At 42.6% G+C, this 15,660-nt stretch overlaps 1 protein-coding gene across 1 annotated transcript in view; it reads right to left on the bottom strand.

Moving 5' to 3' along the window:
• The window catches only part of RALGPS1 (Ral GEF with PH domain and SH3 binding motif 1), a 1,949,641-nt gene that overhangs the window by 198,680 nt on the left and 1,735,301 nt on the right, over positions 1-15,660 (bottom strand). Inside the window, exon 14 of the mRNA XM_086924714.1 lies at positions 8,216-8,367. Coding sequence (XP_086780840.1) covers positions 8,216-8,367 — 152 coding nt within the window. The remainder of the gene's footprint in view (positions 1-8,215; positions 8,368-15,660) is intronic.

The raw sequence follows: 15,660 nt of genomic DNA, 5'->3' as shown, positions 1-15,660 counted from the left end.
ATCTATTCAAAAAGAGACAATGAAGATACCCCCAGAGTTCATAGTTCATAGAGTCATCATCATCCTTTCACAAAGTGACAATATGGATACCCCCAGAGCTAATGAAGTCATCATCATCCCTTCACAAAGTGTCAATGAAGATACCCCCAGAGTTCATAGAGTCAACATCATCCCTTCACAAAGTGACAATGTGGATAACCCCAGAGTTCAGCGAGAGTTCATAGTCATCAGCATCCCTTCACAAAGTGACAATGGAGATACCCCCAGAGTTCATAGAGTCATCATCATCCCTTCACAAAGTGACAATGAAGATACCCCCAGAGTTCATAGAGTCATCATCATCCCTTCACAAAGTGACAATTGAGATACCCCCAGAGTTCATAGAGTCATCCTCATCCCTTCACAAAGCGACAATTAAGACACCCCCAGAGTTCATAGAGTCATCATCATCCCTTCACAAAGCGACAATGGAGATACCCCCAGAGTTCATATTCATCAGCATCCCTTCACAAAGTGACAATGAAGATACCCCAAGAGTTCATAGAGTCGTCATCATCCCTTCACAAAGTGACAATGGAGATACCCCCAGAGTTCATAGAGTCATCATCATCCCTTCACAAAGTGACAATGGAGATACCCCCAGAGTTCATAGAGTCATCATCATCCCTTCACAAGTGACAATAAAGATACCCCCTAAGATCATAAAGTCATCATCATCCCTTCACAAAACGACAATGAAGATACCCCAGAGTTCACCTAGACTTCATAAAGTCATCATTATCCCTTCACAAAGTGACAATGGAGATACCCCCAGAGTGCATAGAGTCAACATCATCCCTTCACAAAGTGACAATGGAGACACCCCCAGAGTTCATAGAGTCAATAGCATCCCTTCACAAAGTGACTATGAAGATACCACCAGAGTTCATAGAGTCGTCATCATCCCTTCACAAAGTGACAATGAAGATACCCCCAGAGTTCATAGAGTCGTCATCATCCCTTCACAAAACGACAATGAAGATACCCCAGAGTTCACCTAGACTTCATAAAGTCATCATTATCCCTTCACAAAGTGACAATGGAGATACCTATCAGAGTGCATAGAGTCAACATCATCCCTCCTCAAAGCGACAATGGAGATACCCCCAGAGTTCATGGAGTCGTCATCATCCCTTCACAAAGTGACAATGAAGATACCCCCAGAGTTCATAGAGTCGTCATCATCCCTTCACAAAGTGACAATGACGATACCCCCAGAGTTCATAGAGTCATCATCATCCCTTCACAAAGTGACAATGGAGCTATCCCTAGAGTTCATAGATTCATCATCATCCCTTCACAAAGAGACAATGAAGATACCCCCAGAGTTCATAGTTCATAGAGTCATCATCATCCTTTCACAAAGTGACAATGTGGATAACCCCAGAGTTCATGAAGTCATCATCATCCCTTCACAAAGTGTCAATGAAGATACCCTCAGAGTTCATAGAGTCATCATCATCCCTTCACAAAGTGACAATGGAGATACCCCCAGAGTTCATAGAGTCATAATCATCCCTTCACACAACGACAATGGAGATACCCCCAGAGGTCATAGAGTCATCATCATCCCTTCACATAGTGACAATGTGGATACCCCCAGAGTTCATAGTCATCATCATCCTTTCACAAAGTCACAATGTGGATACCCCCAGAGTTCACCCAGAGTTCATAGAGCCATCATCATCCCTTCACAAAGTGACAATGACGATACCCCCAGAGTTCATAGTCAACATCATCCCTTCACAAAGTGACAATGTGGATAACCCCAGAGTTCACCGAGAGTTCATAGAGTCATCAGCATCCCTTCACAAAGTCACAATCTGGATACCCCCAGAGTTCACCCAGAGTTCATAGAGTCATCATCATCCCTTCACAAAGTGACAATGACGATACCCCCAGAGTTCACAGAGTCATCATCATTCCTTCAAAAAGAGACAATGAAGATACCCCCAGAGTTCATAGTTCATAGAGTCATCATCATCCTTTCCCAAAGTGTCAATGAAGATACCCCCAGAGTTCATAGAGTCAACATCATCCCTTCACAAAGTCACAATGTGGATAACCCCAGAGTTCACCGAGAGTTCATAGAGTCGTCATCATCCCTTCCCAAAGAGACAATGAAGATACCCCCAGAGTTGATAGAGTCGTCATCATCCCTTCCCAAAGAGACAATATGGATACCCCCAAAGATCACAGTCATCATCATCCCTTCACAAAGTGACAATGGAGATACTCCCAGAGTTCATAGAGTCGTCATAATCCCTTTAAAAAGAGACAATGAAGATACCCCCAGAGTTCAAAGTTCATAGAGTCATTATCATCCTTTCACAGAGTGACAATGTGGATACCCCCAGAGCTCATGAAGTCATCATCATCCCTTCACAAAGTGTCAATGAAGATACCCCCAGAGTTCATAGAGTCATCATCATCCCTTCACACAACGACAATGGAGATACCCCCAGAGTTCATAGAGTCATCATCATCCCTTCACAAAGTGACAATGTGGATACCCCCAGAGTTCATAGTCATCATCATCCTTTCACAAAGTCACAATGTGGATACCCCCAGAGTTCACCCAGAGTTCATAGAGTCATCATCATCCCTTCACAAAGTGACAATGACGATACCCCCAGAGTTCATAGTCATTATCATCCCTTCACAAAGTGTCAATGAAGATACCTCCAGAGTTCATAAAGTCAACATCATCCCTTCACAAAGTGACAATGTGGATAACCCCAGAGTTCACCGAGAGTTCATAGAGTCATCAGCATCCCTTCACAAAGTCACAATGTGGATACCCCCAGAGTTCACACAGAGTTCATAGAGTCATCATCATCCCTTCACAAAGTGACAATGACGATACCCCCAGAGTTCACAGAGTCATCATCATCTATTCAAAAAGAGACAATGAAGATACCCCCAGAGTTCATAGTTCATAGAGTCATCATCATCCTTTCACAAAGTGACAATATGGATACCCCCAGAGCTAATGAAGTCATCATCATCCCTTCACAAAGTGTCAATGAAGATACCCCCAGAGTTCATAGAGTCAACATCATCCCTTCACAAAGTGACAATGTGGATAACCCCAGAGTTCAGCGAGAGTTCATAGTCATCAGCATCCCTTCACAAAGTGACAATGGAGATACCCCCAGAGTTCATAGAGTCATCATCATCCCTTCACAAAGTGACAATGAAGATACCCCCAGAGTTCATAGAGTCATCATCATCCCTTCACAAAGTGACAATTGAGATACCCCCAGAGTTCATAGAGTCATCCTCATCCCTTCACAAAGCGACAATTAAGACACCCCCAGAGTTCATAGAGTCATCATCATCCCTTCACAAAGCGACAATGGAGATACCCCCAGAGTTCATATTCATCAGCATCCCTTCACAAAGTGACAATGAAGATACCCCAAGAGTTCATAGAGTCGTCATCATCCCTTCACAAAGTGACAATGGAGATACCCCCAGAGTTCATAGAGTCATCATCATCCCTTCACAAAGTGACAATGGAGATACCCCCAGAGTTCATAGAGTCATCATCATCCCTTCACAAGTGACAATAAAGATACCCCCTAAGATCATAAAGTCATCATCATCCCTTCACAAAACGACAATGAAGATACCCCAGAGTTCACCTAGACTTCATAAAGTCATCATTATCCCTTCACAAAGTGACAATGGAGATACCCCCAGAGTGCATAGAGTCAACATCATCCCTTCACAAAGTGACAATGGAGACACCCCCAGAGTTCATAGAGTCAATAGCATCCCTTCACAAAGTGACTATGAAGATACCACCAGAGTTCATAGAGTCATCATCATCCCTTCACAAAGTGACAATGAAGATACCCCCAGAGTTCATAGAGTCGTCATCATCCCTTCACAAAACGACAATGAAGATACCCCAGAGTTCACCTAGACTTCATAAAGTCATCATTATCCCTTCACAAAGTGACAATGGAGATACCTATCAGAGTGCATAGAGTCAACATCATCCCTCCTCAAAGCGACAATGGAGATACCCCCAGAGTTCATGGAGTCGTCATCATCCCTTCACAAAGTGACAATGAAGATACCCCCAGAGTTCATAGAGTCGTCATCATCCCTTCACAAAGTGACAATGACGATACCCCCAGAGTTCATAGAGTCATCATCATCCCTTCACAAAGTGACAATGGAGCTATCCCTAGAGTTCATAGATTCATCATCATCCCTTCACAAAGAGACAATGAAGATACCCCCAGAGTTCATAGTTCATAGAGTCATCATCATCCTTTCACAAAGTGACAATGTGGATAACCCCAGAGTTCATGAAGTCATCATCATCCCTTCACAAAGTGTCAATGAAGATACCCTCAGAGTTCATAGAGTCATCATCATCCCTTCACAAAGTGACAATGGAGATACCCCCAGAGTTCATAGAGTCATAATCATCCCTTCACACAACGACAATGGAGATACCCCCAGAGTTCATAGAGTCGTCATCATCCCTTCACAAAGTGACAATGACGAAACCCCCAGAGTTCATAGAGTCATCATCATCCCTTCACAAAGTGACAATGGAGCTATCCCTAGAGTTCATAGATTCATCATCATCCCTTCACAAAGAGACAATGAAGATACCCCCAGAGTTCATAGTTCATAGAGTCATCATCATCCTTTCACAAAGTGACAATGTGGATAACCCCAGAGTTCATGAAGTCATCATCATCCCTTCACAAAGTGTCAATGAAGATACCCTCAGAGTTCATAGAGTCATCATCATCCCTTCACAAAGTGACAATGGAGATACCCCCAGAGTTCATAGAGTCATAATCATCCCTTCACACAACGACAATGGAGATACCCCCAGAGGTCATAGAGTCATCATCATCCCTTCACATAGTGACAATGTGGATACCCCCAGAGTTCATAGTCATCATCATCCTTTCACAAAGTCACAATGTGGATACCCCCAGAGTTCACCCAGAGTTCATAGAGCCATCATCATCCCTTCACAAAGTGACAATGACGATACCCCCAGAGTTCATAGTCAACATCATCCCTTCACAAAGTGACAATGTGGATAACCCCAGAGTTCACCGAGAGTTCATAGAGTCATCAGCATCCCTTCACAAAGTCACAATCTGGATACCCCCAGAGTTCACCCAGAGTTCATAGAGTCATCATCATCCCTTCACAAAGTGACAATGACGATACCCCCAGAGTTCACAGAGTCATCATCATTCCTTCAAAAAGAGACAATGAAGATACCCCCAGAGTTCATAGTTCATAGAGTCATCATCATCCTTTCCCAAAGTGTCAATGAAGATACCCCCAGAGTTCATAGAGTCAACATCATCCCTTCACAAAGTCACAATGTGGATAACCCCAGAGTTCACCGAGAGTTCATAGAGTCGTCATCATCCCTTCCCAAAGAGACAATGAAGATACCCCCAGAGTTGATAGAGTCGTCATCATCCCTTCCCAAAGAGACAATATGGATACCCCCAAAGATCATAGTCATCATCATCCCTTCACAAAGTGACAATGAAGATACCCCAAGAGTTGATAGAGTCGTCATCATCCCTTCCCAAAGAGACAATATGGATACCCCCAGAGCTGATGAAGTCATCATCATCCCTTCACAAAGTGTCAATGAAGATACCCCCAGAGTTCATAGAGTCAACATCATCCCTTCACAAAGTGACAATGTGGATAACCCCAGAGTTCACCGAGAGTTCATAGAGTCATCAGCATCCCTTCACAAAGTGACAATGTGGATACCCCCAGAGTTCATAGAGTCATTATCATCCCTTCACAAAACGACAATGGAGATACCCCTAGAGTTCATAGAGTCATCATCATCCCTTCACAAAGTGAAAATGGAGGTACCCCTAGAGTTCATGGAGCCATTATCATCCCTTATCAAAGCGACAATGAAGATACCCCCAGAGTTCATAGAGTCTTCATCATCTCTTCACAGGTGACAATAAAGATACCCCCAAAGATCATAGTCATCATCATCCCTTCACAAAGTGACAATGAAGATACCCCAAGAGTTGATAGAGTCGTCATCATCCCTTCCCAAATAGACAATGAAGATACCCCCAGAGTTCATAGTTCATAGAGTCATCATCATCCTTTCACAAAGTGACAATATGGATACCCCCAGAGTTCATGAAGTCATCATCATCCCTTCACAAAGTGTCAATGAAGATACCCCCAGAGTTCATAGAGTCATCATCATCCCTTCACAAAGTGACAATGTGGATACCCCCAGAGTTCATAGTCATCATAATCCTTTCACAAAGTCACAATGTGGATACCCCCTAGAGTTCACAGAGTCATCATCATCCCTTCACAAAGTGACAATGAAGATACCCCAAGAGTTCATAGAGTCGTCATCATCCCTTCACAAAGTGACAATGGAGATACCACCAGAGTTCATGGAGTCATCATCATCCCTTCACAAAGTGACAATGGAGATACCCCCAGAGTTCATAGAGTCATCATCATCCCTTCACACAACGACAATGGAGATATCCCTAGAGTTCACAGATTAATCATCATCCCTTCACAAAACGACAATGGAGATTCCCCCAGAGTTCATAGAGTCATCATCATCCCTTCACAAAGTGACAATGGAGACACCCCCAGAGTTCATGGAGTCATTATCATCCCTTCACAAAACGACAATGGAGATACTCCCAGAGTTCATAGAGTCATCATCATCCCTTCACAAAGGTAAAATGGAGATACCCCCAGAGTTCATGGAGCCATTATCATCTCTTCACAAAGCGACAATGGAGATACCCCCAGAGTTCATAGAGTCATCAGTATACCTTTACAAAGTGACAATGGAGATACCCCCAGAGTTCATAGTCATCATCATCCCTTCACAAAACGACAATGGAGATACCCCCAGAGTTCATAGAGTCATCATCATCCCTTCACAAAGATACAATGAAGATACCCCCAGGGTTCATAGTTCATAGAGTCATCATCATCCCTTCACAAAGAGACAATGAAGATACCCCCAGGGTTCATAGTTCATAGAGTCATCATCATCCTTTCACAAAGTGACAATGAAGATACCCCCAGAGTTCATAGAGTCATCATCATCCCTTCACAAAGTGACAATGTGGATACCCCCAGAGTTCACCCAGAATTCATAGAGTCATCAGCATCCCTTCACAAAGTGACAATGTGGATACCCCCAGAGTTCATGGAGACATTATCATCCCTTCACAAAACGACAATGGAGATAATCCCAGAGTTCATAGAGTCATCACCATCCCTTCACAAAGTGAAAATGGAGGTACCCCTAGAGTTCATGGAGCCATTATCATCCCTTCACAAAGCGACAATGAAGATACCCCCAGAGTTCATAGAGTCTTCATCATCTCTTCACAAGTGACAATAAAGATACCCCCAAAGATCATAGTCATCATCATCCCTTCACAAAACGACAATGAAGATAACCCCAGAGTTCGTAGAGTCATCAGCATTCCTTCACAAAGTGACAATGGAGATACCCCCAGAGTTCATAGAGTCATCATCATCCCTTCACAAGTGACAATAAAGATACCCCCAAAGATCATAGTCATCATCATCCCTTCACAAAACGACAATGAAGATACCCCCAGAGTTTACCCACAGTTCATAGAGTCACAGCCTCCCATCACAAAGTGACAATGGAGGTACCCCCAGAGTTCACAGTCATCAGCATCCCTTCACAAAGTGACAATGCAGATACCCCCAGAGTTCATACAGTTATCAGCATCCCTTTCCAAAGTGAGAATGGAGATACCCCAGAGTTCAAAGAGTCATCAGCATCCCTTCACAAAGTGACAATGCAGATACCCCCAGAGTTCATACAGTTATCAGCATCCCTTTCCAAAGTGATAATGGAGATACCCCCAAAGTTCAACAAACCATCGACATCCCTTTACAAAAAGAAAATGGAATTACCCCTAGAGTTCATACAGTCATCAGCATCTGTTCAGAAAGTCAGAATGTAGATACCCCCAGACTTCATTGAGTCATCAGCATCCCTTTACAAAAAGACAATGGAATTACCCCCAGATTTCTTACAGTCATCAGCAGCATCCCTTCACAAAGCGACAAGGCACAGACCATAGAGTTGAAAGAGCCGTCATCATCAATAAAAGAAAGTTCTTACCTATCGACTGTCCATTGGTAAAGACTGAATTTATGGTGTGATTCCTGACAGGACTGTGGGATTCTAGCACACTGTCATCCAGGAGATGGCGGGGTTTCTCGGATGGAAATGTCGCACTCTTACTTTCAACAACACTGAACTGACACATCACACTAGATAGATGGGAAGAAGAAACCACAATTTGTTGCATGAGATGAGAAAGTCAACGTCTTTCCAGTGTGTTGATTAGCACTTTACTGTGAATATGCAACATCCACACTCACGCACGTGCTTACTCACACTAACACACACATGTGCACACACACACACACACTCCCAGGGAATGACAAACCAGTCATTGTTATGCATTCCTAACTCATAGAACATACTCAAGCCACCAGTGTGATTTACACATGTTTAGCATCTCTTCACTTTGATACTTACTCATGTTTAATATTTTTCAGGTTCTCTTCTTTGTCATCCAGTTGATTATTCCTAATATAAAAGGTAGTGATTTCTATGCAGGCATTTTTTATTAATATTGACCATGTTTCTTAGACCTGCCTGCCTTAGGGTGGACTTTCCTTCAACCTTTTGAATTTGTCCTCCATTTATTCTGCCCTTGTTGTTGCTAGTGTTAGTACTCTGAGCACTTTACCTCTACTAATCAGTGCTAAAGTGCATGTGCTCTCTCCTCTTAGCATGGTAATATTGGCTCATACCCAGTTGGCATATGTAATTTACTCATACATCTCTAGTAAACTGCAGTGCATGTGGCCAGTGCCTGTAAAATAAATGCTACTAGTGGACCTGCAGCACTGATTGTGCCACCCACTTAAGTAGTCCTTTAAACATAGTTCAGGCCTACTATTGCAGAACCTGAGTGTGAAGTCTTAAACTGCCATTTTGACCTGGCAAAATAAAACTTTTTGCAAGGCCCAAACTTTCCTTTTTAATAATATAAGTTAACCCTGGGGTAGGTCCTGAACAGCCCAGAGGGCAGGGTGAAATGTATTTAAAAAGCAGAACTTCTCCTTATAAGTTTTATATGTCCTGATACTGAAAAACTCTTAAATTCATTTTTCACTATTGCAAGGCCTATATCTCCCATAGGATAACATTGGGATTACCTTATTACATTTAATAAGTCTAATTTCCAGTTTAAGTTTGGTGTCTCTGGAATCCGGATTCAAAATCCCAATTTATGGTGAAGTTGGATTTTAAATTACAATTCTCAAAATGCCACTTTTCGAAAGTTGGTATTTTCTTGCCTTAGACCATTTGGTGCCTGCAGCCTGTTTCTGGTCACGTGACTGGGTGTAGTTGGCAGTTGGGTTTTGTGTATTACTCCTAGACAGATAAACACAATGAAATCTTAGGTGTGACTAAGTGGGCCATCACTTGCAGGATGTTAGGGAGGAACTGGGCTCAGCCTCAAATACACCTGAATACGCTGTGTCCAGCCTGTCCTCACACAAAGGGCTGCATGCCCCGTTGTAGTTAGTCTGGAGCCAGGGCACGGAAGGCAGCGCATCTGTGCATTTCAAATGCATGCCTCTAGAAGCATCTCCCCATTTCAAAGGTATAACTGTGTATAAAAGAAGGACCTCAGACACCCTCACTGTAGACCACTTCTGGTCCTTTGGATACTCTGCCAGGAAGAAGAACTGCAATGCTGCTGAAGGACTGCCACTCTGCTGGACTCCTGCTTTGTAGTTCTGATCTACTGTCTGCTGACCTCTTGCCTGGGTGAGAAGGACTGAACCGTGCATCTCTTGAACCCAGAGTTAAGCCAAGGGCTAGTTGGCTTGACTTCTGATCCGAAGTCTCATGGACATAACAGGCTTCGAGGCCTCTTACACCTGCACCTGGACTTTCCCATCTGTGTGTCGGGCCTGTCAAGTAGTGCCACCCTAGTCCTGGACCTTTGGAAGTGGGCCTAAGGTGCTTGCAAGTGGAACCAACACATCTTCTCTGCTGAGTGATGCATTCCCCGTGCAGAACTGCTGCATCTGCTCGGCTGAGCGGCGCATCTCCAAGTAGAACCCGTTGTAAAGACCCGCACCGCCTACTGCATACCTCAGAACTGACTGATTACCCTGGGACATGGCGCATCCACAGCCCAGGTCTCTGCATCTCTCATCGAGGGCATCCTCGATGAAGGCACCGTACTCACAGCCTCACAGCTGGTCAGAACTGACGCCGGACTTTGTATCACAAGCCTTGTTGACGGGATCCTCGACAATGATGTAACAGGACCTCACACCGCAGCCTTGCCACTTCTCCAAACAAATGCATCGCTCTGGCTGCGTGGTGGATCTTCAACTCGGATTTATGCAATGCTCCTCAACCAGGATTTAAGTGAGCCCAAGTGGGTCCCTGTAGCCGGCCGTGCTCCACCGTGGTCGGCCTGTACTTGCGACTTTGTCCTGGTCCGGCACGACCAGATATTACCAGTAGCACTTTGTGGGCACTATTTTCACTAAACCTCTTGTGGGCTTCTTTGGTGGTGTGTTTTAACTATTTTACTGTTTGTAGTGTTGCACAAATATTTGCCTCTAAGTTAAGCTTGACTGCTCTGTGCCAAGCTACCAGGCAGGTTGAGCACAGGTTAATTTGGGGTTTGTTTGTGACTTACCCTGACAAGGATAGTGGTTGGTGCTTGACCAGGGCTTAGGCCCCAGTCAACCAACAATGCAATTTCTTACAACGTTCTTATCCTGTAACAAATGGCCATTAATGAAGCTTCTCACTGTAGCACACAGAAGTTAATTCACTAAACAGCTAAGTAATCCGATAATGCAGAATTACAAAAATCTCTCAACTAAGTTATTTTTCTCCTTATAGAGTTAAGTGTCTATATGGCGTACAGTTCGAAATCTCAAATTCTCAATGAATGAAGGTGTCTTTCCTTTATGTAGAGGTCTATTGAATCTGAGAATATGAAATAATGTTATTGCTCTTGATAAGTGAACATGACAATATTATTAGGGTTCACTAAAGAAAGAATCTGCAAATGTGTGTGTTATTAATAAAGTTCAAGATTCTATGCCTATGAACACCTTGTTTGAGTCCTACTATTGCAGAAAAACAAACACTTGCTTGGACAAGACTTTTGTTTTTTGTTTATCCTGGACGATATCTTGTTGCAGCTTTATAATTATCAAAGGACATCAGCAGCTTCTATAGGAGCAATCCCTAAAGGAGTAGGCTCATTTGTTAATGTGGATTTTGCTTTACAAATTAAGTGCCTCAACAACCAATCAACAACAGTATTTAAAGGGGAAAGGGCAGTCCGTCGGTACCTCCACTTCCTCTTGGATGACTGCAAGAGGTACCGACGGACAGGTGAGTTCTTTAGCCCCAGTTTCCTTGGTTGTATGTCTGACAGGAGCTCTTTCTTTGGGCTGCAGGACATGTTTCAGGATGTAGGGCAATCTACCCTTTTTTCCTTGAGTCTTGGGCTGAAACTCTAAAGAGAGTCTCTCTAGTTTTAAGTTGCAAGGCAATTTACAAATATGTAAGGCAATCCACTTTTTAGAAAGAAACATTTTTTTTGTACCTCTACACCTAATGCTCACCATTGATTCACACTTGGTGTACTGTGACAGAGGCAATCCCCTTGTTTTATAGACAAGTTTTTCAGACAGGTTTGCTACTGCCTATCCAGGTAGTATTTATGTGACTAGACAAACCTACGCTGTTCATCAGTATTCTATGGTCCCCAACATGGCTGGTTTTTTTTGTTGAGTGTGTACTGTCCATTATTTTGAAATTTGTTAATTATTTATGCATAGCCAGTGAGCTAGACATATTATATGATTAATAATATGCTCCCTTCTGTTTGCAAAATAGAGCGGGCCTCCATTTCCCGAGTAGGTTGCCGGGCGAGGTGAGGTCTTTCCCCACATAAAGCTGGGTGAGTATTTCAGTAGAGACTAATATCTTCCTGGATATGAGATCAAAAAACTCTGATTGCTTGTTAAATCGCTAAGTGGAATATCACTTATGCTAGTGTGTTAGTTTTTATAGTGTCTGTATGTAAAATGACTGTATATATATTCATTCTGTCTATACTCTTGTTGTATGCTTTGTGTCACAACAGGAAAAGAAAAAGAAAGGAGTAGCTCTCCAGGATACATTGGGGCTCCAAGGTCCAAGGTCCAAGGAGAATACTACTTTGTAAAGTATTTTTAAGAATCTTTTCTTCTTTTTTTTCACCACATTTTAGATTTGCAGTAGCTAATACATCTATTGGTCCTGACGAAAGCCGGAAAGTTATTCCACCCTGGCTGAAACATGTTGACCGACCTGCACAGCGCCACTTTATAGTTATAATTTTTCTATGTGGGCATGATTTTAATTTTGACACTTAGACAATTTCCATTAAACATATTTTTTGTTTAAGTAGTCAATTTTAGCTTCACTTTCACTTGAGCACTGCACGTAATCATCTCTCCACTCCTTGAATACTATCTTGGCTAGAGAATTTTCACAGATCCATATCCGCACCGTCTTCTGGATGGTTGGGGCGGCATTAGGATCATGTACCAACTCCCACATGACGATACTCCGCCAATAAGGGTGGTCGGATGGGAATTTCTCAGCCTGATATGATTCATTCTGTATAGTTGTTAGCCATCAGCCTCTGTATTTAACACACACTTTAGACCTAGTCTCTCTCTTTTGTAGTTTATGATTTTGCTTTGAGGCCTAGCATTCTCAGGCTGAAATAAAGCTATGAAGAAGTGGTGTTGGCTTTGTTTATGTCACATCTCTACAAGCTCTACTTTCTTTTGAGCTAAATTTAATGACTCAATAAATGCTGATTTTGTTAACTTGCAATATAATACTCACATTTGTGAGAGCTGGAACCCAGAGGGGCCGCTTTACAATATTTTGCAAATGAAAGCACAATTCTTTGAATTGCTAGGATGAACAAAATCACAGACATCATTTTATAGGAAATACCCATAAATTCCTCTTTAGAAGCTTAGTTGTTTACCTTAAAGGTCCACATTTCCAAATGCACAAAACTTCAGTAGGAGTCTGGGGACTATTTTGTGGTCACTCAAATCTCTTTAATCTTGTTTCCCTTGCTCTGCACTCCTTGACTTGATCTGATGCTGGATCTGTCCAAGAATCTCCCAATATGTGACCAATTCTCAAAGTTCACTTTCATGAGATGATCAGAAAATAAATTTGTGTCATTAGACTAAGTGGTAACAGTCCAGTAGCCACACAAATGTAGCTACACAATTCAATGTCACACTAATCTTTAACAACTTATGCGTGCAACTACCACGTGAACGATTAATGATCACAACACCATATGAACAAGGCATCGTCCAATAGGCTCATATGAACACGGCATCGTCCAATAGTCTTCAGTCTGTCAAATGTATTTACAGCTCTTAACCTATCCCCATGCTTTTTGCTTTACGATGGATGAATGTTCTGAGGAAAGGTTGATATCCAAAAGGTTTCTATTTCCTTGAACTTTCTCAGGGTAGAGTATCTCAAAGGTGTAAGGAATTAAGGACGATTGACCAGATCACAATATCACTAGTCCTGGGTGAGATTTGAATTACGGCAGTGTATTTCACGTAATTTTTTGGGACTTTTGTGTTAACTGAAATTTTTAAAATTAAGCCATTATGCCCCTACACATAGCTATGCTTCATTTATAGTAACTTTTTACTACAAATGTGCTATTCATGGTAAAACTTTACAGCGAATGTGTGCAAATGTTTTTGCACTATTTTTTGTGGAAAATGCGTTTTTGCCTTCAGACTTGACACAGGGACGCATGTATCTCTTAAATATAGTACTAAATAATGGATTCGCATTTCATAAGTAATTTCACGTAATCTTGTGAAAATAAATTAGATAATTTTCACACAACTCTAATTATAACTAGTTTAAAACAATGGGCACATATTTCCTCATTCACCTATAAATAACAAAGCTTTTTATGCCTAATGGATCACTCCTCAGTAACTTTTGTCTAGCGAATGGGGCAGCCCAGGTACTTTATGTGGCTTTAACAATGTCTTAAATTCCTCTCATCCACTAGTTGGACTACTAAACTCAGGACAGATTATCTCATATCACTTCCGTAATCAAACATAGCGACCACAGCTGTTCCATTCAGGGCTCTTTCCTCTGGACTACCTTTCCTTGCTACTTTACACTGCCTGGTTGAATTGCTCCTTTTCAATAAGTCTCTCCACTTGAGTTGCAAAGCAGAGGAGAAGTCTGCATTACAGTTTTTGGAAATTACTAACTTAATTCACATAATAGATCAATAAGGTTTATTTTTAATATTTTGTAGTCACTGTGGGATTGGAAGATGACAAATTGTTTTCTTCCTCAAATGGTCTCAGAAATAATCTACCTCTCAATCCTGCAAGAGATCCAGACATCTGGAGGGAGGATGGTGTAGGTGTGAATAGGATCAATACTGTAAGAGAGCCAGACATCTGGAGGGAGGATGGTGGAGGCGTGAACAGGATCAATAATGCAAGAGATCCAGACATCTGGAGAGAGGATGGTGGAGGCGTGAACAGGATCAATACTGTAAGAGAGCCAGACATCTGGAGGGAGGATGGTGGAGGCGTGAACAGGATCAATACTGTAAGAGAGCCAGACATCTGGAGGGAGGATGGTGGAGGCGTGAACAGGATCAATACTGCAAGAGATCTAGACATCTGGAGGGAGGACGGTGGAGGCGTGAACAGGATCAATACTGCAAGAGATCCAGACATCTGGAGAGAGGATGGTGGAGGCGTGAACAGGATCAATACTGCAAGAGATCCAGACATCTGGAGGGAGGATGGTGGAGGCGTGAACAGATCAATACTGCAAGAGATCCAGACATCTGGAGGGAGGATGGTGGAGGTGTGCACAGGATCAATACTGTAAGAGATCCAGACATCTGGAGGGAGGATGGTGGAGGCGTGAACAGGATCAATACTGCAAGAGAGCCCAACATCTGGAGGGAGGATGGTGGAGGCGTGAACAGGATCAATACTGTAAGAGAGACAAACATCTGGAGGAAGGATGGTGTAGGCATGAATAGGATCAATGTTGTAAGAGAACCACACATCTGGAGGGAAGATGGTGGCAGCGTGAGGAGGACCAGTACTTGGCTCCCACAGTTGTGTTATGTTAATTTGTATTTCTAAGCACACAGTGCTTCATGGCGCTGGGGAGAACCCCTTACCCCCCTCGCCCCCCCCCCAAAAAAAAAGCCTAAGTATGCCTGGTAAAATTAGTAGAATTTCAGAAATTTTCTCCACTGAAGACAGAAGGATTCTTGTCGCCAAATCAGAAGGGGAGTGTTCCATGTTTTAACCAAAGCAATAGAGAAATATCTATCACTGAAGGTAAATGTGCTGTCTCTAGGTATAGAAAGAAGGAATAGCTCAGCTGACCTTAGGCATGTAAATGGCTTGTACCAGGTG

The sequence above is a fragment of the Lissotriton vulgaris genome, chromosome 5 (genome assembly GCF_964263255.1).
Source record: "Lissotriton vulgaris chromosome 5, aLisVul1.2, whole genome shotgun sequence".
NCBI classification, from domain to species: domain Eukaryota; kingdom Metazoa; phylum Chordata; class Amphibia; order Caudata; family Salamandridae; genus Lissotriton; species Lissotriton vulgaris.
Note: the sequence above shows the minus strand (reverse complement) of the source record. Positions and strands in the feature narration are given on the sequence as shown.